At 40.4% G+C, this 23345-nt stretch overlaps 1 protein-coding gene and 1 non-coding gene across 4 annotated transcripts in view; one reads left to right on the top strand and one right to left on the bottom strand.

Moving 5' to 3' along the window:
* The window catches only part of PYM1 (PYM homolog 1, exon junction complex associated factor), a 29604-nt gene extending 13282 nt beyond the window's left edge, over nt 1–16322 (top strand). The window contains exons 2-4 of one of the 3 annotated variants that reach the window (XM_036454613.2): nt 2733–2794; nt 14965–15058; nt 15432–16322. In XM_036454613.2, coding sequence (XP_036310506.1) covers nt 2755–2794; nt 14965–15058; nt 15432–15915 — 618 coding nt within the window. In that variant the 5' untranslated portion in view covers nt 2733–2754 and the 3' untranslated portion in view covers nt 15916–16322. Of the gene's footprint in view, nt 1–2265; nt 2303–2732; nt 2795–14964; nt 15059–15431 lie in introns of those variants that run through there. The other 2 variants (XM_036454612.2, XM_036454611.2) reach the window with 2 other exon arrangements.
* LOC118731070 lies at nt 626–792 on the bottom strand. The gene has a single exon (XR_004991769.1). It is a non-coding gene; the product is annotated as a small Cajal body-specific RNA 16 (non-coding RNA).
* Nucleotides 16323–23345: the final 7023 nt, after the last annotated feature.

Raw genomic sequence — 23345 nt, 5'->3', positions numbered from 1 at the left:
CAGTTATACTCCCTGAAACACTGTTATTGGATTATTACTCGCTAAGTACAAGTTAAATTATATAATTTTTGTTCAATTTAATTCATTCACCCAGAGTCCACTGTTAAAGTTGTCATATATTCTTCTGATCTTTATTTTTTCTGTGCATTTAAAAAACAATTTTGAATCAGATTATATATACATTTTTATATCTTGCCTTTTATTTTATTTTAAATTTATTTTTTTAAATATATTTTTATTGGTTTCAGAGAGGCAGGGACAGGGAGAGAGAGATAGAAACATCAGTGATGAGATAGAATCATTAATTGGTTGTCTCCGCACTGGGGATCCAGCCCGCAGTCTTGGCATATGCCCTGACTGGGAATCGAATGGTGACCTCCTAGGTCATAGGTTGATGCTCAACCACTGAGCCAAACTGGCTGGGCTATATCTTGCCTTTTTATTTAACCTTATGACAAAAATATTTTTTTAATATTAGAAACTCTTTGTAAACGTCTTTTATAGTACTGGCAGAATATTTTACTGTTTGGAAACATACCCTTTTTTATCTTTCTTTTGTTATTGGACTTTGAGATTTTCCAGAATTTTTGGACTTTTAAAATTTCCAGATTTTTTTTTTTTTTGGTCTTGTTTGCAGTATCATACATGATCATCAAACTGCTACTAGAATGTTCAAACCCGTTGCTGCAAATTCAAAACCCAAAAAAAACTTCTCCTGGGAATTTACTTTAGTCAGGGTAGGGCTGCCTGGTTCGAGACTGCACTCACAACAGGAGCCTTTCCCCAGACCATTCAGAATTCTAAGAACTCTATGAATATTTTTGTGCACAAAATTTTGCCTACATTTAGGGTTATTTTCTTAGGATAGATTTCCCAGAAATATAATTACTGGTTGGAGGGTACTAGCATTTATTTATTGTCTATTAATTATAAAATTGATTCTCATTGATTATAGCAAACTTGGAAAATATTTTCAAAGGTTGTATAAAATATGCCACTCACATATTTGGTACTTCCAGAATCCAGAAATGACTACAGTTACATTTTCTTTTAGTTTTTCTTTCTATGTACACATATAGCTTATCTACATTTAATATAACTGAGATCTTAGCAAATGGCTGTATTTCCCAAAATATGATCCTCAGAACACTTACTAGTTCTGTGAAATGTGCTACAAAATAAATAACTGAAATAATAAGATTCCAGAGGTCAAATACATTTGGGAATCACTACAAACCATATTCCCATCTTGAATATTCACATGAATAAGAACATAATTCAGGTCTCTCTCTCCCTCTCCCTCTCCCTCTCCCTCTCCCTCTCCCTCTCTCCCTCTCCCTCTCTCCTTCTCTCCCTCTCTCTCTTTCTCTCCTGCTCCCTCTCTCACACTGAACCCTGAAGGGCACCTTTCTTCCTCTTCTTCTCCCAAGTGAGTTTTCTTTGCCTTTCTTTCTCCTAAGCTCCAAGGGGGCCCTTCTTTTGCCTCTGTAACTTATTTCTTCCACAGCTCATTTTATCTATCCCCTTGACTTTCTAAATAATCTTTTGCTTGTATTTGAGTGGGGAGAGAACATTAACTCACAAGTTTTGCTGATAAAAAGAAAAACAAGTATTTTTTCTATGTTTAACTCAGAATTCCCCAAACTTGTTTAACAATTTTTTTAGGTAACCCTTGTTAATGTCTTATGGAAGTAGTGTTTAATATAACAAAAGTTTTGGGAATGCTGAAAAATGGTAGGATTATCTTGCTATGCTAGCCAAATTGCTTTCTAACGTTTTTTTTGTTTGTTTGTTTTTTTGTTTTGTTTTGTTTTGTTTTTATCACTGATGATATATGAATATGCTGGTTTTACCACTTCTTTGACTGCATTTGTATTCTCATCTTTAAAAATCCTATTTCTTTGAAATACTTTGGAACCCACAGCATAGGTTTGAATTTTGATTTCGTAACTTTGGGCAAGTTATTAAATTTCTCATAACCTGCCAAAACCAGTTTGGCTCAGTGGATAGAGCGTCGGCCTGTGGACCAAAAGGTCCTAGGTTCAATTCCGGTCAAGGGCATGTGCCTTGGTTGCAGGCACATCCCCAGTGCAGGGTGTGCAAGAGGCAGCTGATCGATGATTCTCTCTCATCAATGTTTCTATCTATCCCTCTCCCTTCCTCTCTGTAAAAAAAATAAAAAAATATATATTTTAAAAAATTTCTCATAATCTGTGAAACTGGAATAATCATTCATAAAGTCATGAAAATGAAATAATGCATACAAGCACTGTCCTTGGCATGAAGCAAGCACTCAATAAAGGTTGGTTGACTACAAAACTACCTTTTATTGAGTTTATTTAGAATTGACTATAAAATTTTCATATGGATAATTCAGTCTTAAACTCACTACTGAATTAAACCACTTTTCAATATAGTATCACATGCTGCATTTCTGCCTATACCCTCCAATGAGACGGGGCTATCTAGTATAAGACAGATATAATAGTAGTGTGCAGATGTGTAAACTTTGACATCAGAACTGAGTTCAGATTGCAGGTACCCGCTGCCTTTGTGATCTTGGACATATCATTTAACAACTTTGTTTCCTCTGCTTAGAGGGTAATACCTGGCCATTGTCTAGATTTAATAAGGTAATGTGGTTGAAGTTCTTGTACCTACTTATTGAAGTAGCTATTTATCCTATATAATCCTATATAATAAAAGCTTAATATGCTGTGTTCGACTGATAGGTCCACTACTCGACCAGCCACTATGATGTGCACTGACCACCAGGGGGCAGACCCTCCGACCGGTAGGTTAGCTTGCTGCTGGGGTCTGGCTGATCTGGAATGGGTGAGAGGGCTGGACACATACTGGAGCCCTCACATGGTCCCTCCAGCTGGCAGACCAACCTCCTGCAGTCCCTCCCTGGCTGGCTGGCCCCCATTGACCATGATTGGGACTGGCAAGATGGCCCCAGTTAGCCCAGGTCACCGGCCAAGGGACCCCACCCGTGCACAAATTCATGCATCGGGCCTCTAGTTAATTAATAAATGTTCTTTCCTAATTCTTCTTAACATACTGTGACTTTTTCATTGCTGTGATTTTGCTTGTTATTCCTCTTAGAATGCCCTTTCCCTTTTCTCTGCCAGCAGAAATAATGAGCCACTGATTTGTTATTATTATTACTACTCCCTGGTTTTTAGGGTCAAGGTTGTCATGATTTATCCCTGGCCATGTAGCTCAGTTGGTTAAAGCATGTCTCCTTATGCCAAGGTTGTGGGTACCATCTCCAGTCAGGGCACATGCAAGAATAACCAGTGAATGCATCAATAAGTAGAACAACAAATTTATCTCTTTTTTTCTCTCTCTAAAATCAATTTTTCATGATTTTGTGTCACCTTCCACCATGAAACGGTGTAATAATTTATTCTCTTGAAATCTCTTATCAGCCTGTATCAGTGTCTCTTAGGGTACTTAAGACATTTATATTTTTGTCTTATTACTTGTTTGCCTAACTCACCTACTCTCCTTACTTAAACTATACATTTTGTGAAAGTGGGACCGTTTTTACTTAATCCCTGTAGCACTTTGTATAGTGCTTTTCTTCTAGGAGGCTTTTAATAATTTACTGGAGGCCTGATGCATGAAATTTGTGCAAGGGCCTTGGCCCCACCCTCACCCACTGCCACCGTGGCCAGGGGCCCCTGCCCGCTGTGGCTTTGTCTGGAAGGAAGGGCATCCAGAAGGATGTCTGGTCTAATTAGCATATTATGCTTTTATTTTTATAGATTGCATTTAATTAATTTGTAGTCTGACTTCTGACCACTGCTTTTCTGAGACAATATTCTTGGAAATAACTAAAGATTTCCAAATTGGCAAAATCTTTTCCTTAATCTCTCTTCAGTATTTAATACTGTTAATACCTGCCCTTACTTAAAACTCTTTTGGCCAAAACCGGTTTGGCTCAATGAATAGAGCGTTGGCTTGGGAACTGAAAGGTCCCGGGTTCGATTCCGGTCAAGGGCATGTACCTTGCTTGCAGGCATATCCCCAGTAGGGGGTGCGCAGGAGGCAGCAGATCGATGACTCTCTCTCATCAATGTTTCTAACTCTCTCTCTCTTCCTCTCTGTACAAAATCAATAAAATGTATTTTTTTAAAAACAAAAAACACTTTTGGTCTCCATGGCATAGCACTGTGCTGGTTTTTCTTTCCTAGAATCATTTTCTCTTGTTGTCGACACCTTTTCTTCCTTGAGAAATATGAGCATGACCATTTTTTCCAGGTCATTCATCCAAATTGGATCTTAGTATATTTTTTCTGTATTAGAAACCTGGGTCTTATCATTTTTTTGGGGGGGGGGAGGGAGGGTCTTATCATTTTGACCCTGAGATCATCCTCAACGTCAGATCTGTGACCCAAATCTCCTTTCTTTTTTTTAAATATATATTTTATTGATTTTTTACAGAGAGGAAGGAAGAGGGATAGAGAGTTAGAAACGTCGATGAGAGAGAATCATCAACCAGCTGCCTCTTGCACACCCCCTACTGGGGATGTGTCCGGAACCACGGTACATGCCCTTGACCAGAATCGAACCTGGGACCTTTCAGTCTGCAGGCCGATGCTCTATCCATTGAGCCAAACCGGTTTCGGCGCAAATCTCCTTTCTTACTTGAAGCAGGTCCTAAGGATTCACTACACCTTGAATAGTCACTTTCACCTAACTGCTTAGAGTTCTCCCACATCTTTCTGTGTTTTTTCTCCACTATCCTCCTGCCATCACTGAAAACTTTTGGGCCCTTTCAGTTTAAGGAAACAATCTGAGGATTACAAAACAGCAAATGTCAGGAAATAACAAAGCTTACAAAATTGTTATAGTAGCAGTCTCTAATCTGTAATTTCTGGAAAATCCTGAAAAAAACTTTGTTTTTTATTTCCAGGGGTAAAAACCTCTTCCTTCTTTTTTTTTCTTTTTCTTTTTTTAAAATATATTTTATTGATTTTTTTACAGAGAAGAAGGGAGAGAGATAGAGAGCTAGAAACGTCGATGAGAGAGAAAAATCGACCAGCTGCCTCTTGCACACCCCCCACCGGGGATGTGCCTGCAACCAACGTACATGCCCCTGACCGGAATCGAACCTGGGACCTTTCAGTCGCAGACCAGTGCTCTACCCCTGAGCCAAACTGGTTTCGGCTCTCTTCCTTCTTTTTGACTTTACCTTTGGATACCATTAAGATAGAGAATGAAGCCAATATAACATAAAATAAATGCTCCTTTGTGATAATAGGCTGTTTGTATCTCTGGGGCATTCCAGTTAGGGTGGCCATTCAAAAAGTTTCTGCCCTATCTATCTATATATTATTGTTGACAGTATTATAGATGTCCCCCAATTTTCCCTCCCTTTGCTCCCTTCCTTCCAGTCCCTGCCCCACCCCAGGCCTTCACCACACTATTGTCTATGTTCATTGGCTATGCATATTCTATATAATAAAAGCCTAATATGCTAAGTGTCTGACTGTTCATTCGACCAGTCGCTATGATGCGCACTGACCACCAGGGGGAGATGCTCCAACCGGTAGGTTAGCCTGCTGCTGGGGTCTGGCCCATTGGGACTGGGCGAGATGAGCAGGACATGTCCTAGAGCCCTTTTGAGGTCCCTCCCCACCAGCCAACCTCCCACAATCCCTCCCCCACTAGCCCGATCCATCCTGATTGAAACTGGGCAAGATGGTCTGGACTCACCTTGGAGGCACTCTCCTGAGGTCCTTCCGTGGCCTCTGAAATATTTCTTCTAATTTATTTCCTTTCAATGTGCACAAATCTGTGCACCAGGCCTCTAGTATTATATATATATAAGTTCTTTGGTTAATCTCTTCCCCACTCCCCTCTGAGATATGCCAATCTGTTCCATGCATCCATATCTCTGGATCTATTTTGTTTGTCAGTTTATTATGTTCATTAGAGTCCACATATAAGTCAGATCATCCCTATCTCTATCTTTACTAGCCTTAAGGCTTCCACTATCATCTCTGGGCACTTAAATATGTTATTCCATGTAAAACACTGCCTATCTAGAATTGAATGTTATTTCACAAGGTTTTTTTCTCCTCCGGACTTTCTATCACTGGTTTTTATTCTCCAAATTTTCTACATTCAAAAGTGATATTGTCACTAGTTTGTTTGTGTTTTTATTACCTTTTTACATCACTAGAATTAATGTACAAGGAGGCTAGACCCTTGCCTATTTTATTCATTGCTGTATCCCCAGGTCTTATTGTATCCTTAGATAAGTGCTCAATAAACATTTAAAATCTTTGTGTGAATAAATGTTATTACCATATGCCCTACCTACCCACAAATACGTTGTGAAAAATAAGGATACATATGAAGCTGAAACCGGTTTGGCTCAATGGATAGAGCGTCGGCTTGGGGACTAAAAGGTCCCGGGTTCGATTCCGGTCAAGGGCATGTACCTTGGTTGCGGGCACATCTCCAATAGGGGGTGTGCAAGAGGCAGCTGATTGATGACTCTCTCTCATCGACGTTTCTAACTCTCTATCTCTCTCTTTTCCTCTCTGTACAAAATCAATAAAATATATTAAAGAAAAAAAGAATACATGTGAAAATCACCAGATTAATTTCACTATATCACTGTTTCAATTATTCCCTCTCTCTAATTCAAATCTTGGCAGTCTCCAGATCCTGTTAACTTATTCTTCATGATGATTATTTTTCATTTTCTTTTCAATTCCCAAACAGAACATCTAAATCAAGAATTCTTGCATTGTGACTATTGCTTTCATTTTTTCCCCCCTACCTTTAGTTTATGTTACATATTTTCAGGTTAATCTTAAAGCATTGCTTTGAGAAGATCATCTGTACTCCCTTATTGGCCTTCAGTGCCCTACAATTTGAAGCTCAAGTCCAAAGTCATGAGGAGATTGGATACCTTTTATCTTCTGACTGAATTACTTCTGGTCTCTTTTCCCATTACATATACTTTTACCCAAAATATACTGTATTCTTGCTGTTCCCTAATTTGATACATGTTTATTCATTAATTTGAATTAATTACAATATTCTGTGGGGCAAATACTTTGCTTTAAAGATCAAAGACAGCCAAAACCGGTTTGGCTCAGTGGATAGAGCGTCGGTCTGCAGACTGGAAGGTCTCAGGTTCGATTCCCGTCAAGGGCATGTACATTGGTTGTAGGCACATCCCCGGTGGGGGGTGTGCAAGAGGCAGCTGGTCGATGTATTTCTCTCATCGACATTTCTAACTCTCTATCCCTTTCCCTTCCTCTCTGTAAAAAATCAATAAAATATATATTTTAAAGATCAAAGACAATGTTTCTGCTCTCAAGCAAACAATTATGTTAAGCATTAGATCATGATAAAGGCCAAAACAGGCGCTGTAGGTACATGAAAGGCTGCTTCTAACCTGGCTGGGGTGGGTACATTGAATAGTTTATATTTGAATTTGTCCTTTAAAGACCAATAGGAATTAACTAACGTGATTCAAGGAAAATATGTCTTACGCAAAAGGAAGCAAAAGCAAAAAGCATGAGAATAGAGACACCTTTGGGTGAGATTTGTGACTATTTCAGTGTCTGGAGCAGAAATTGTGAATAATTGGGTGTTGAGAAGCTGGAAACTGGATCAAGAAGGCCTTTGCATGTGGTTCCATTTTCCATGTACATACTCTGACGAATCCAGGAAGAATTTTATTATAAGTAGGAGCGTGACTTGTCCAATTTGTTCCTTTGCTTATGTTGTCCCTTATGCCTGAAATACTTCCTTTTCTCCTATCCTCATAGTCCCACCCCATGCTTCCACCTGTCTGAATCTTACTCATTTTCCAAAGTACACAACAGATGCTGTATCCTTAGAATAACCTTAAACTCACATGGTCAAAAGTAATTTCACTCTCCTTTGTGTACCCACTCTCCAAGACATTTATTATAGAAACCTAAAATAAGATATTTTTAAAACCCACAATATAACAACAATAATGGAAATTTTTTATTTTTTAAAATATGTTTTTATTGATTTCAGAGAATGAGAGAGAGATAGAAACATCAATGATAAGTGAGAATCATTGATTGGCTGCTTCCTGCACACCCCACACTGGGGATTGAGCCCACAATCTGGACATGTGCCCTTGACCAGAAATGAACCTTCTCTAGCCACTGAGCCAAACTAGCTAGGGCTGTTTCATCTATTTTATTGATTTTTTTACAGAGAGGAAGGGAGAGGAAGGGATAGAAAGTTAGAAACATTGATCAGCTGCCTCCTGTTGCTGGGGATGTGCTGGCAACCAAGATATATGCCCTTGACTGGAATCAAACCTGCGATCCTTCAGTCCACAGGCCAATGCTCTATCCACTGAGCCAAACTGGTCAGGACTTTTTCATCAATTTTAGAGAGGAAAGGAGAAAGAGAAAGACAACATCAATATGAGAAAGAAACATTGATTGGTTGCCACCTATACACATCCTGACTGAAACGTAGGTATGTACTCTGACTGGGAATTGAACCTGCAACTTTTTGGTGTACAGGACGACACTCCAATCAACTGATCAACCTGGCCAGGGCGATAGGAATTTTTAAAAAGAAAAGTATTTATAATGTAATCACCTCAACATAAATTTTCACGTTACATACTTTTTCCTAAACGTACAAATATGCCTCTTGCTAAAATAAAGAAATAAACTTACAAATATGTATGATATAATTAAAATCATGGTGTATATATAATTATGTTTTGTATCACATTACATGATTTAAATTTTTGTAATCATTTAAAAATTGTATTGATTTTTAGAGAGAGAGAGAGAGGAAGGGAAAGGGGGAGAGAGAGAAAAGCATCGATGTAAGAGAGAAACATCAATTGGTTGCTTTCTTTACTTCCCCTATCGGGGATCAAACCCACAACCCAGGCCTGTGCCAAGCCTGGGAATCGAACTGACAACCTTTTGGTGCACAAGATGATGCCCAGCCAACTGAGCTACACTGGGCAGGGCTTAATTATTCTTTTAAAAAATATTTTTATTGATTTCAGAGAGGAAGAGAGAGAAAAATCAATGATGAGAGGGAATCATTGATTGGCTGCCTTCTGCAGGTTGTACAGAGCCCGCAATCCAGGCATGTGCCCTTGACCGGAATTGAACCTGGGACCCTTTAGTCAACAGGCCGATGCTCTATCCACTGAGTCAAACCAGCTAGGGCAGGGCTTAATCATTTTTAATGGGTGTATTATAAATCATTTCTGTATAATTGGATGTGAAGTTTGTTTTAATTTTTAGCTATTTATAGATAATACCATTTTAAAAAAATATTTTTAATTGATTTCAGAGAGGAAGGGAGATAGATAGAAACATCAATGGTGAGAGAGTATCATTGATTGGATGACTTCCACATGATCAAGCTCACAACCTGAGCATATGCCCTTGGCCAGAATCGAACCTGGGACCCTTTAGTGATAGGCCGATGCTCTATCCACTGAGCCAAACCAGCTAGGGCGATAATACCATTTGTATATGATTTATTTTTTTTCTCTGTTGGAACTATTTTCTTACACTAAATTATTAAGATTAGGAAACAAACTTTTTTTAATATATATTTTATTGATGTTTTTACAGAGGAAGGGAGTAGGGGAGAGAGTTAGAAACATCGATGAGAGAGAAACATCAATCAGCTGCCTCCTGCACACTCCCCACCTGGGATGTGCCTCCAACCAAGGTACATGACCTTGACTGGAATCGAACCTGGGACCCTTCAGTCCTCAGGCTGACACTCTATCCACTGAGCCAAATGGGTCAGAGCTAAAACTGTTTTGCATTATCTTTGACTTTAACCCCTAACCTTTCCTTTTTCTCCAATCAGTGAATTACCAAGTGTTGTTGATTCTTTGATAATGTACTTGACATTAGTCTCTTCCTTTCCATTCTCACAGGTTCAGCCAATTCTGTCTCTTATGCCAGGATAATTTTGATCTTTTTTCCCTCCTAGCTTATTTACCCAGTCTCCAATGTTTACCTTTCCAATTCTCCTTCTCATCATGCCAGATTAATTGCCCTGAAGCACTGCTTTGAGTAAAATATTCATTTTTTGACAGAACCTTATTTAATGCATGTCATGCACCAGGCATTAAATCCCTTAACTGGCATTTCCAGATATGAATATCCTCCCCTGATGTACTTTTGCACCAGCCCTCTGATCCAGCCAGACAGGTCTATTCACCATCTGAACATTCCGTCTACATTACCACGTCTGAAATTTTGTTTTAGCATAAGCTTCTGTTTAGAATCCATCCTGCTTCCTTTTTCTCAGTTTTTGATTATTTCTTCAAAGCCCTACTCAAGTTTCAGCCCTCCCTCCTTGTAGCCTCTCAGTTTTTACTCTTGTCTCTGCACTTGATCTTAGCCAAAGGCCAAGAAGCCGTTTTTCTAGTTTCTAAGCTGTCACAGCTAACCAAACAGTATCTTCAATATCTCTGAATTCCTTGACCTTGGTTTTTAAAAAAATATACTTTATTAATTTTTTACAGAGAGGAAGAGAGAGGAATAGAGAGTTAGAAACATCGATGATAGAGAATTATCAATCAGCTGCCTCTTGCACACCCCCTACTAGGGATGTGCCCACAGCCAAGGTACATGCCCTTGACTGGAATCGAACCTGGGACCTTTCAGTCCACAGGCCAACGCTCTATCCACTGAGCCAAACCGGTTTCGGCCCTTGACCTTGTTTTTAAGGCTTTCTAAGATCTGGCCTTTTTTTTTTTTTTTTTTCCTTAATTGATTTCAGAGAGAGGAAAGGAGAGGGAGAGGGAGAAACATCAATGATGGGAGAGAATCAATCATTGATCCGCTGCCTCCTACACGCCCCCTACTGGGGAGATCTGGCCCCATTTTTTATTTCCAACCTGGCTTCCTATTATTCCTAAAATGAACTATCTGATTCCTCTGGACTCCTCTACTTTTTGTTCCTTAAATACTCCATGCCACCCTGGCTGGGTGCTCCGTTGGGTAGAGCATTATCCTGATACAGCAAAGTTGCTGGTTCAATCCCTGTTCAGAGCACATACAAAAATGGGTGGATGGGTGGAGCAATAGGTTGATGTTTCTCTCCCTTCCTCTCTCTCTAAAATCAACAAATAAAAAAATTAAAAAATATTCCATGCTAATTCCCACACCCATGCCTTTCTTTGTTCATGTTTGTTCTTTCTCCCATCCCTTTTAGCTGTCAAATCTTACCGAGTTTCTTTTTGTTTTTTAAATATATTTTTCAATATATATAGAAACATCAATAATAGAGGGAATCATTGGTTGGTTGCCTCCTGTATGCACCACATGGGACAGAGCCTGCACCCCAGGCATGTGTGCTAACCAGAAATCGAGCCTTTACCGCCTGCTTCATAGGTCAACACCTAACCACTGAGCCACTGTCTGGGGACAGGTTTTCTTTATCACTTGTTTTGTTTTAATTTATTAATGATATTTGCTTTTTGAACAAAAAAAACAACTCCTGTTACAATGCATAATCCATGTGGGAGACCCATATACTTAAAAATGAGTAATACAAGGTATATATATATATATTATATATATATATATATATATATATATATATATATATATATATATTATATATATATGCAGGTGGGCAAAAGTAAGTTTACAGTTTATATGAAAAAAACACATTCAGGTTATCATTATTACAATAGCTTTATTGTGTTTTGAGTAGTAACCACTGTAAACCTACTTTTGTCAAACCTTGTCACACACACACACATATATATATACATATATATATATATATATATATATATATATATATATAATTTTTTGTTAATGGTGTCTACCACCTCTACTTCCAGGTTATCCTTCTTAAGGTAACTCAAATGTCCCGGACACTTGGAGGTTCCCTAAGACCTTTACAGGAAATCTACAAGCGTAACTATTTTCAGAATATACTAAGATGTTATTTGCCTACTTGCTAGATTGACTTTTTCACTGATAAGCAAAAGCAGAGGTGGATAAAACTGCTAGCCCCTTAGCACTAATCAAGGTAGTGGCACCAACTATACTCATCATTGTATTTTTCACTGCCACATGCCTGCAGTAAATAATGCCAGTTTTTCACTTAATATCCCTGGTTATTAATTTGATTAAACCCTGGCCCTTAAAATAAACATTTTTATAATTTTTCCTAGTTTTATTGAGATATAATTGACATAAAACATGTAAGTTAAAGGTATACAGTGTGATGATTTGATATTTGCATATATTGTGAAATGTTTACCACAGTAAGATTAGTTAACACATTTTTCATCTCACAGTTACCATTTTGTTGTTATGGTGAGAACATTGAAGCTCTACTTTGATAGCAAATTGCAAATATACACTACAATATTGGTAATTATAGTCACTGTGCTATACCTTAAATCCCTGGAACTTAACACATAACTGAAAGTTACTAGTATATATCTTTTTAATGTCCTCTCTGGACAAAATGGGAAGTAAACATGAAACATTTTGCTGCATACTATAGTTATCTCAAGGAAAAGTACTGGTGCAACTACCATTTATAAGCTAAATAAGCTTCCTTTCCAAAGAACATAATTTTTACTTGAAAAAAACCACTGACGAACTGGTAATCCAGACCTGGATATCTGTAGGCACTTTGCTGAAAATGAAGGAAGTGAGCCTGTCATTTTAAGAACAACTGACAGTGTTTGTTTCAGTGATAAGATTCAAGCCTTCAAGTGAACATTAGAATTTTGAAAAACTTGTATCTGCCACTGTGAGCTTGAAAGCTTTCTAATAAAATTTCTTTCTGGTGATATTAACAAATGTTGTATGGCTAAATGCATAATATTACAAAATAAGAGTGCGAGGGGCAATCATGAAATAAAAAAATGTTTGAGGATCACTATCCATTTTCCTGCAACTTTCTCTTTCACTTAGTATATGTTAAACACCATTCAAGGTCAGTGCATTTATATCTGGAATTCTTTTCCAGCCCTAGCTGGTTTGGCTCAGTGCATAGAGCGTTGGCCTGTGAACTGAAGGTCCCAGGTTCGATTCTGGTCAAGGGCACATGCCTGGGTTATGGGCTCCATCCTCAGTTGGGGGCTTGCAGGAGGCAGCTGATCAATATTCTCTCATCATAGATGTTTCTGTCACTCTCCCTCTTCCTCCCTCTCTGAAATCAATAAAAATATATTTTTAAAAAATTCTTTTCCAGTCCTGGCCAGTGGGGCTCAGCTGGACTGTTGTTCCTTACACTAAGAGGTCGTGTGTTCAATTCCCATTTAAGGCATATTCCCAGGTTTCGGGTTCAATCTCTTCAACCAAGCTATGTTTTTCTCTCTCCCTCTCTTTTCTTCTCTCTCTAAAATCAACAAAAACATCTACCGGTGAGGATTAAGAAAAAACAACAGCCGAAACCGGTTTGGCTCAGTGGATAGAGCGTCAGTCTGCGGACTGAAGGGTCCTGGGTTCAATTCCAGTCAAGGGCATGTACGTTGGTTGTGGGCACATTCCCAGTGGGGGTTGTGCAGGAGGCAGCTGGTGATGTTTTTCTCTCATCTATGTTTCTGACTTTCTATCCCTCTCCCTTCCTCTCTGCAAAAAATCAATAAAATATATTAAAAGACAAAAAAGAAAAAACAACAACAATAAGCTTCCATAATAGCATGATGTGCCATCATGGCGATGATCCACATCTATTTAATCATCCATATATTAATGGCCATTCACGTTGCTTTCATCTTTTTGTTAAATAATGCAGCAACAAACATTCTTTATTTTTTAGTCATCACCCAAGGATATATGTTTCTTTTAATTGATTTATATAGAGAGAAAGGGAAAGAGAGAAACATTGATGTGAGAGAGAAACATGCATGGATTGCCTCCCATACACACTGTGATTGCACCCCGACCAGAATGGAACCTGCAACCTAGGTATGTACCCTGACCAGGAATCGAACCTACAACTTTTTGGTGCATTCTATGACATTTCAACCAACTGAGCCACACCAGCAAGGATGCAACAAACATTCTTTACATATATCCTTGTGCATTGATGCTCATATCTATAGTATGGATTCCTAAACTGGACCTGGTTTTTATAATCCTTTTTATTTTATTTTTTTAAATATATTTTATTGATTTTTTTTTACAGAGAGGAAGGGAGAGGGATAGAAAGTCAGAAACATCGATGAGAGAGAAATGTCAATCAGTCGCCTCTTGTACATCCCCTACCGGGGATGTGCCCGCAACCAAGGTACATGCCCTTGACCAGAATCGAACCCTGGACCCTTGAGTCTGCAGGCCGACACTCTATCCACTGAGCCAAACTGGTTTTGACTACAATCCATTTTAATAAAACTTCCCTTCTTACATCTTCTCTGGTCATTTCTCTTTGTTTTTACCCCTTTTTAGTCTTTTAATCATTTACTGTCTTTTGATGTGTACATGCTATTGTCTTGTTTTTAAAGACTTCCTCTGTGTCTGTCTTGCCTTGCAACTAGATTATGAAACTAGAAACTCCCTGAGGGCAGGGATGGTGTGTTTTACAGTGTGTAGACTAGGGGTGTCGAACTCAATCAGAGAAGGGGCCAAAATCTAAAATCCAGCCTAAATCGCGGGCCGAATGGTTTACTGAACAGTCATAAACTGTCATTGTGATGGAAACGCAGCGGAGTGCAGTGATGACAGCGCGGTGCGGGCCACATTGCAAGGCCTGGCGGGACGGATTTGGCCCGCGGGCCTTGTGTTTGACACATGTGGTGTAGACACTCAGTAAGTAATGACGAGAGCAGGATTAAAGGTTGACATGAGAAAGGGATATCTTAATGGTGCCACTTTGTGTCCACATTGATGCTGAGGAAAGCTGTGTGCATTCATGCGTTCTTTCATCTTGGGAATTGTTTGAAAGTTAGAGTAACTCTCCAACTTGATTCTCTCATTTCAGGCAAGTACATTGCCTCAACACAGCGACCTGACGGGACCTGGCGCAAGCAGCGGAGGGTGAAAGAAGGCTATGTGCCCCAGGAGGAGGTCCCAGTGTGCGTGGCCGGCGTGAGGAGGGGGGATGGGCCCACAGAAAGAAAGAACATGGGTTCAGCGAATGATTTCCTGGTGCCCGAATCTCAAGAATGGGAGGGGACATCTGAGAAAGGAGAAGCAGGGGTTGGTATACAGGGATGAGTGAGGGTGACAAGTGATGAGTCATGTCCCTATGGCCTCTGTTCCAGAACCTCCAGATAGCATTTAGAGACCTGGGGACCCTCCTACAACCTGCAAAGAAGAGGAAAGTTGGGGAGGGGCAAGGGGGGAGAGAGCAAGCAGAGGTGGAAAGGGTAAAGTGATTTGGAAGGTTAAGAAAAGGGCTCTGAAGTCAGCGGTTCTCTAACAGTTGATGTCTTCCGTTCCCTGCAGGTATGAGAACAAGTATGTGAAGTTTTTCAAGAGCAAACCAGAACTGCCCCCGGGGTTGAGCCTCGAGGCCATTGCTCCTGCCAACCCATCCAGGTCTGAAGGTGGGGAACCAGGCCTCTCTAAGACAGCCAAACGCAACCTGAAGCGGAAGGAGAAGAGGCGGCAGCAGCAAGAGAAAGGGGAGGCAGAGGCCTTGAGCCGGACTCTGGAAAAGGTGTCCCTGGGAGAGACAGCTCAGCTCCCCAGTGCTCCCCAGGGCTCCCGGGCAGCCCCGACAGCGGCCTCGGACCAGCCTGACCCAGCTGCTGTCACCGAGCGGGCCAAGAAGATAAAGAACCTTAAGAAGAAGCTTCGGCAGGTGGAAGAGTTGCAGCAACGGATCGAGGCTGGGGAAGTCAGCCAGCCCAGCAAAGAGCAGCTGGAGAAGCTCGCGAGGAGGAGGGTGCTGGAGGAGGAGCTGGAGGACTTGGAGCTCGGCCTGTGAGGCCTTGGGGATCGGGAATGGACTACAGAACAAACCATGGGGCTTTCTGGGGTCCTGGGGAGCATGGGCAGCAGCAGTCATACTGCTCACTTCCATCTCTCATGGCCCAGCTCTGCCATCCAGAGCCTAGCCTCGCCCTCATTCCTTCCTCTTCTTCCAAACTCCTATTTTTTAGACATTTCCCCTTCCCATTCCCAGTGTTCAAAAATCTCAATGACTCCCCCAGGTTCCTTTGCTGCTGATTTGGGTGTTTTATTCAAAAGAAAAGTGGGTGGGTGGGGGTCTCGGGAACTGAGGTTGAGGGTAGGGGGAGTGTGCCCAAGTCTTGGAGTCTTGGTTCCTGTTCACAGTGTTCATGGGTTATTTCCCCTCCATCCCTGACCTTTTTTTTTTTTTTTTTTTTTTTTTTTTTTAAGAAGAGAATAAACAAGTAGACAAATTGTCTAGCTTTGCCTCTTTCTTTTCAGCTTCTGGTAGGTATTTTATTCCCTTCAGTTTGGCACAGGAAGACAAATTTGGGGGATAATCATTTTTATTTATTTATTTTTATTATTATTTTTTTAAATATATTTTATTGATTTTTGTACAGAGAGAAAGGGAGAGAGATAGAGAGTCAGAAATATCGATGAGAGAGTCATCGATCAGCTGCCTCTTGCACACCACCTACTGGGGATATGCCCACAACCAAGGTACATGCCCTCGACCGGAATCGAACCCGGGACTCTTCAGTCTCCAAGCCGACGCTCTATCCACTGAGCCAAACCGGTTTTGGTGGGATAATCATTTTTAATTTTTTATTAATTCCTACCCAAGGATATCTTTCAATTGATTTTTTTTTTTTTAGAGAGAGTGGAAAGGAGGGGGAGAGACAGAAACATTCACATAAGAGAGAGACATTGATTAGTTACCTTCTGCACAGGCCAGGGATTAAGTCTGCAACCAAGGTATGTGCCCCTGACCGGAATCAAACCCAAGATCCTTCAGTCCACTGGCCAGTGCTCTATCCATTGGCCAAGGCTCTATCCACTGAGCCAAATCGGCTAGGGCCGCAGTAATAATGTTTCATTTTTATTTTAAGAGAGGTAGGGAGAGAGAAAAAATCATTGATTGGCTGCCTCCTGAACACACTGGGGATCAAGCCCGCCACGTGGGCATGCGCCCTGACTGGAACTGTTCCCTCCTGGTTCATAGGTCAATGCTCAACCACTGAGCCACGCCAACCTGGCTGGAGTAATACTTTTTTATAAATGTATGACCAAATGATCAACACTGATTTCTGTATGTTTGGTTTGATTTCAGTGAACAGAAATTAGTGTTATAATAAAATGAAACTTAGAACTAATTTCATTTGACATGTCAATTTGCATGTGCCATCACTGTGTTGCATAGCAGTGGGGCCTTTGTAACACCATTACTTCTTTCTCGGTTATCAGAGTTCTCTCCAGCGAGTCTTCCGATCATGATTCAGGAAGTTTTTCTGTATATTAGTTGTAATTCCTGTTTGATCCTGGGAGCATAACTGTGTATCATTCACTTACTCTGCCACCATTTTTACTCTCACCTTACTGTTTCTAAGATAATCAACCTGCTACACAGCTTCAATTGGGGCAGCTCATCTGAAATTTTATCTTATCAGATGCCACCCTCGGACATAATGGGCAAATTAATGATACAAGTAAAGAAATTTACAGCCAAAAAAGAGTTTCCGCTTAATGTTTTCATGAGCTCTGATTTCCAAACCACCTGTCAATCTTTCTTTCTAGTCAGCTGCTGGTGTAGAAACCAACAGAAGGGAAGTCAGTAATGACCTGTCTCAGGAGTTCACAGTTCTTAGCCTGACTCTGAAGGTCCCAGTCAGTCTGGCCTTGTTTCTTGCCATTACTCAACGCTGGTCAAACTGCTCCAACTTTACTGAACTATTTTCACTTCATCAAATGAGCCACATTCTCTCTGAACCTCAGTCATTTACCCTTACTGGTTCCTTTTGCCTACATTCTCTTCCTTTTCCACTCTTCCTAGTCAACTCTTTCTTACCCTTTGGATCTTTAATGCTGTCCTCTCTGGGAAGACTTCCATTACCCTCCAGTACTGATTTAGGCGCCTCTCTTAACTTGCCTCCTTATCACGTGCACTTAACCTTTGGTGTGTAGTGGTGTGTATTACAGTGGTGCCTCACACAACGAACTTAATTCGTTCCAGGAGCAAGTTTGTTATGCGGAAAGTTCGTTATGTGAAACGCGTTTTCCCATAACAATACATGTTGAAAAAAATAATTCGTTCTGTAGCATAAAATATGCTGACATAAAAAAAGATAAATTTTTTGTTATTATTTTTATTTAGATACATCTAAAAACAATTAAAAAAAAAACACACACATTTTTTTAATTTTAAGACAGACTAAGTAGAGTCTACCGAATCTTGCACATCTTCATCCATTTTCTGCTTTTTGGCTGATGGTTTCATGAAAAACCTGTCCAAAGTCGTTTGTTTTTCTCTTTTCTCCAACATCTGCCGGAAATAACGGACAAGAGTATCGGAGTAAAGATCGTTGATCCTGTTTGCTTCAGCTGAATCCGAATAGTGGGCATTGGTAAACTCCTGAACTGCTTTCCATTTGACCAGGATGTTCTTGATGTCAGCAGTTGGGATTGGTTGATTGTTTGATTGTTGCTCCTCGTTATCAGATGACGCTTCCCTTTGAGCATTGTCCTGTTGCTGGAGCTCTTCAGTTGTCAGCTCTTCTTCGTGTTCCTCAATAAGCTCCTCTACATCCTCTTCCTCTACCTCTAATTCCAACCTTTGGGCCACTGTGATGATGTCCTTCACCACTTCTGTGTCATCAACTACTGCTTCTTCCTGGGTCCACGAAGGCACAAGCATCTTCCAAGCAGAAATGAGGGTCCTTTGTGACACTTCTTCCCAGGCCTTCTGTATAAGTCGTATTGCCATAAGGACATCAAATTTCTCCTTCCAAAACTTTCAGACAGTCATATTGTCTCCACCAAACTCGCATTCTTCAAACACCTTATTAAAGAGGGCTCTAGTGTAGAGTTTTTTAAAGTTCGCAATAACTTGCTGATCCATTGGCTGAAGAATGGATGTGGTGTTTGGTGGCAAATACTGCACCTTGATAAAAGGATAATTTTCCTGCAATATTTCCTCTAGGTCTTTTGGGTGAGAAGGGGCATTGTCAAGTATCAGAAGGGCTTTGAGCGGCAGTTCTTTTTCCAGCAAGAATTTCTTCACGGCAGGAGCAAAGGTTTCCAGAATCCATTAGTTGAAGATACGTAACTTGGGTCACCCAGGCTTTTTTTTTTTTTTTTTTTTTTTTTTTTTAATATATATATATATTTTATTGATTTTGTACAGAGAAGGAGGGAGAGAGATAGAGAGCTAGAAACATCAATGAGAGAGTCATCGATCAGCTGCCTCTTGCACAACCCCTACTGGGGATATGCCCGCAACCAAGGTACATGCCCTTGACCGGAATCGAACCCGGGACCCTTCAGTCCCCAAGCCGACGCTCTATCCATTGAGCCAAACCGGTCTCGGCCACCCAGGCTTTTTGATTGGACTTCCAATGGACGGGCAGTTTGGACTTAATAACGTTATTTTTCTTGAAAATTCTTGGATTTTCAGAGTGATATACCAATAGAGGTTTGATCTTGAGGTCTCCGCTGGCATTAGACGAAAACATAAGGGTAAGTCTGTCCTTCATGGCTTTGTGTCCTGGCAATTTCTTCTCCTCTTTTGTAATGAAGGTTCTGCTCGGCATTCTTTTCCAGAAAAGACCCGTTTCATTGGCATTGAACACTTGTTGTGGGCAGTATCCTTCATCCTTAATACATTTTTGAAAGTTAATAGAGAACTTTTCTGCTTCTTTCTTGTCAGCACTGCCAGCCTCACCATGCATAGTAACACTGTGGATTCCACACCTTTTCTTAAATCTAAAAAACCACCCCCTGCTGGCTTTGAATTCTTCTTCATTATCTTGATTGCTGCTACTTCCAAGGACGTTTTTCTTTAGATCGTCATAAATTCTCTTGGCTTTGTGACAGATAATATCTTGGGTTGTTACGTCACCTTTCACCTGCCTGTCCTTAATCCAAATCGCTAATAGCCTCTCCATTTCCTCGTGGATTGAAGACCTATGTTTTTCATGAAATAGTTTTGATACTCCTTTGGCTACTTTGGCTGATTTGATTGCATCCTTATTTGTCAAAATGGTGAAAATGGTGGTCTTGCTGAGGCCAAACTCTTTGACGAGGTCACACTGTTTTACCCCACATTCACTCCTTCTAATTATTTCCTGTTTCATTTCAACAGAAATCACCTTCCTGCTTTTTTTAGAAGCCATGATATAAAAAAAATATTGAGTTTAACTTAAAAGGACGACTGCCATGATACGTGCGTGATTTAATTCGTAATGAAGAACGATTGCCGCGATACGTGCTTAAGTTAAGCGCAGTGACTAACGACTGCCTGCAGTGCCTGTGCGGAAGGATGCAATACATCGGCAGCGATCGTGGAAGCTCGGGCGAAGCGGTCGTGGAAGCTCGGGCGACTTCGTTGTGTGAAACGAAGTTCGTTGTATGAATCATGAAATGAAGTTCGTTGTGTGCAGCGTTCGCTGTGCGAGGCGTTCTTTATGCGAGGCACCACTGTACATTATATTGCCATTCTTGTTTATTTGTTAGCTCCTCCTCCTCCTCAATCAGGGGTGCCTCAAGCCCTGGGATTGTGTTTAACATCACTGCATCCCAGATATTTGACTAAGGGAATGAGGGTACAAGCCACATGGAGAAACAGAAGAGGAGGGATAATCTGTGCTTTGCCAAAAAGTTGAGGACTTGAGTGAGACCAAAAGCCTGAGCTCTCTGTGTAGGACCTCTCCACAATTATAAGGACTTCATCAATACGGTTTAACGGGCTTAGATGGAGTTTGATGCTTTGTAAGTTCAGACGTTTTTGAGAAATCTATACTTTCTTTTAAAATCATTATTTGTTTTGCAAAACAAATAATGATTTGCAAAAGGATTCACTTCATATACCTTTAAATTCCCTGGGTCTTGAGTGGTTTGATTCATGTTTATTTTGTTATTTGTTGGGCTCTATCAGTCATTTTGCTAGTTGGAAGGGATGCAATTATGAATACATTGTAGAACCTTCATTTAAAAAAGTTAAGTCATGCAAGTCACAAGTTAAGTGCTTGACAGATTTAATTAAGTTCTATGGTAGAGGTATCAGCAATGTGTTGAGGGAGAGCTAAGAAGAAACAATTTATATTGATTTAAGGTGTGGAGAGGCTTAATGGTGGAATTGGATTTTGAAGAAGATCTTGACTTGTATCTCAAGAAAGGCAGGGATGCTGAAACCAGTTTGGCTCAGTGGATAGAGCATCGGCCTGCGGACTGAAAGGTCCCAGGTTCTATTCCTGTCAAGGGCATGTGCCTTGGTTGCTGGCACATCCCCAGTAGGGGGTGTGCAAGAGGCAGCTGATCGATGTTTCTCTCTTATTGATGTTTCTAACTCTCTATCCCTCTCTCTTCCTCACTGTAAAAAAAATCAATAGAATATATTTTTTTAAAAAGAAAGAAAGAAAGGCAGGGATGCCCTAACTGGTTTGGCTCAGTGCATAAAGCGTCGACCTGCAGACTAAAGGGTCCCAGGTTCAATTTCATTCAAAGGCACATGCCCGGGTTGTGGGCTCGATTCCCAGTAGGGGATGTGCAGGAGGCAGCTGATCAATGATTCTCTCTCATTGATGTTTCTATGTCTCTCTTCTTCTCTGAAATCAATAATATATATTCTGCCGAGACCGGTTTGGCTCAATGCATAGAGTGTCGGCTTGGGGACTGAAGGGTCCCGGGTTCGATTCCGGTCAAAGGCATGTATTGAATACCTTTGTTGCGGGCATATCCCCAGTGGGGGGTGTGCAAGAGGCAGCTGATCGATGACTTTCTCTCATCGATGTTTCTAACTCTCCATCTCTCTCCCTTCCTCTCTGTACAAAATCAATAAAATATATTAAAAAATAATGATAATATATATTCTTTTTTTTCTTTATTTTTTTAAAAGAGCCCTGACCGGTTTGGCTCAGTGGATAGAGCGTCAGCTTGCAGACTGAAGGATCCCAGGTTCAATTCCGGTTAAGGGCATGTACTGATGCTTAATAAGGGTAAATATGTCTCGTGATACTTTTGTTTCAGAAGAAATATTCCTTACCTTGGTTTGTAGGAAAATACATTTGAAAGCCACCAATAACATCAATGCTGAAGGGCTAAAGCATCACACACTCTCCTCCGGTCTGTGTGTGTGAGGTGGGTGGGCTAGAAAGACATTAGTTTAATTATTTCCCCAATAGACCCTTATTTGCTCTGATAAAGTAAATTCCTCCCTGCCTTTCTGTTTACTCCTGAAGCTATATTATGATTTATTTGGAATTTCTTTCCTCATTGCAGATGATTCCCTTCTAATGTATAAATAGCAAAGATTCTAAAGATCTAGAAGTGAGTTATTTTAGGACTGGCCATTTACCCTCATGGGCTCAGAACCCATGTGTTAGTTTCTTATTGTCCACTAGGTGGTACTACGAGGGGCCAATATTTGCAAATGATCTTGTCCCTCAACTCCAACTTGTTTTGAGATAACCCAGGAGAGGGCACCTAGATCTCCCTCCCTCTGCAACTATAACCTAGTCTTACAAACTGAGGAAGTTAGAGAATCTGGGATTCAGATAGTACAATTTTTAGTCAATATTGCTGTCTCTCGAAACAAAAGGAATGCATTTTGTTCTCTCTTGGAGGTCAAAGAAGATGTTAAACATAGAATCGATGGAAGTTATACTCCAAAATGAGTAATTGGCTGAGTGCAGGTAATGTAATTGGTTGATAGGAGGAGAGAGAGGAAATATTAAAGGATCTCTTGGGAAAGCAACAAGTCATGGAATTTTATTAAGTTCAGCAAACACTTTTTGTTGCTGCTGTTAATCCACAGCGGAGGATATTTTACCTTAGATTTTTAGGGAGAGTGGGGAGAGAGAGGGAAAGACAGAGGGAAACATCGATATGAGAGAGACATCAATTAGTTGCCTCCTGCACATGCCCTGACCTGGGCCAGGGATTGAACCTCTGACCTTTCGAGTTCAAGCCAACACGCTAACCACTGAGCAATCTGGTTAGGGCAAGAACATATATATTCTTTAAAGATTGAAAAATATGAACAGAACTTCAGAAAACTGTAGGTCAATATCAGAAATCTAATATACATATATGTAATTAGAGGCACAGAAGGAAAGGAAAGAAAGAATGGGGCAGAAAAGACTGAAAAAATAATGACTGAAAAACTTCGCATGTTTGGTGAAAGACATAATTTTCAGTTAAAAGAAGTTCAGCCCTGACCAGTTTGGCTCAGTGGATAGAGCATCCAGG

The sequence above is a fragment of the Pipistrellus kuhlii genome, unplaced genomic scaffold, assembly GCF_014108245.1.
Source record: "Pipistrellus kuhlii isolate mPipKuh1 unplaced genomic scaffold, mPipKuh1.p scaffold_m20_p_3, whole genome shotgun sequence".
Taxonomy (NCBI): domain Eukaryota; kingdom Metazoa; phylum Chordata; class Mammalia; order Chiroptera; family Vespertilionidae; genus Pipistrellus; species Pipistrellus kuhlii.
Note: the sequence above shows the minus strand (reverse complement) of the source record. Positions and strands in the feature narration are given on the sequence as shown.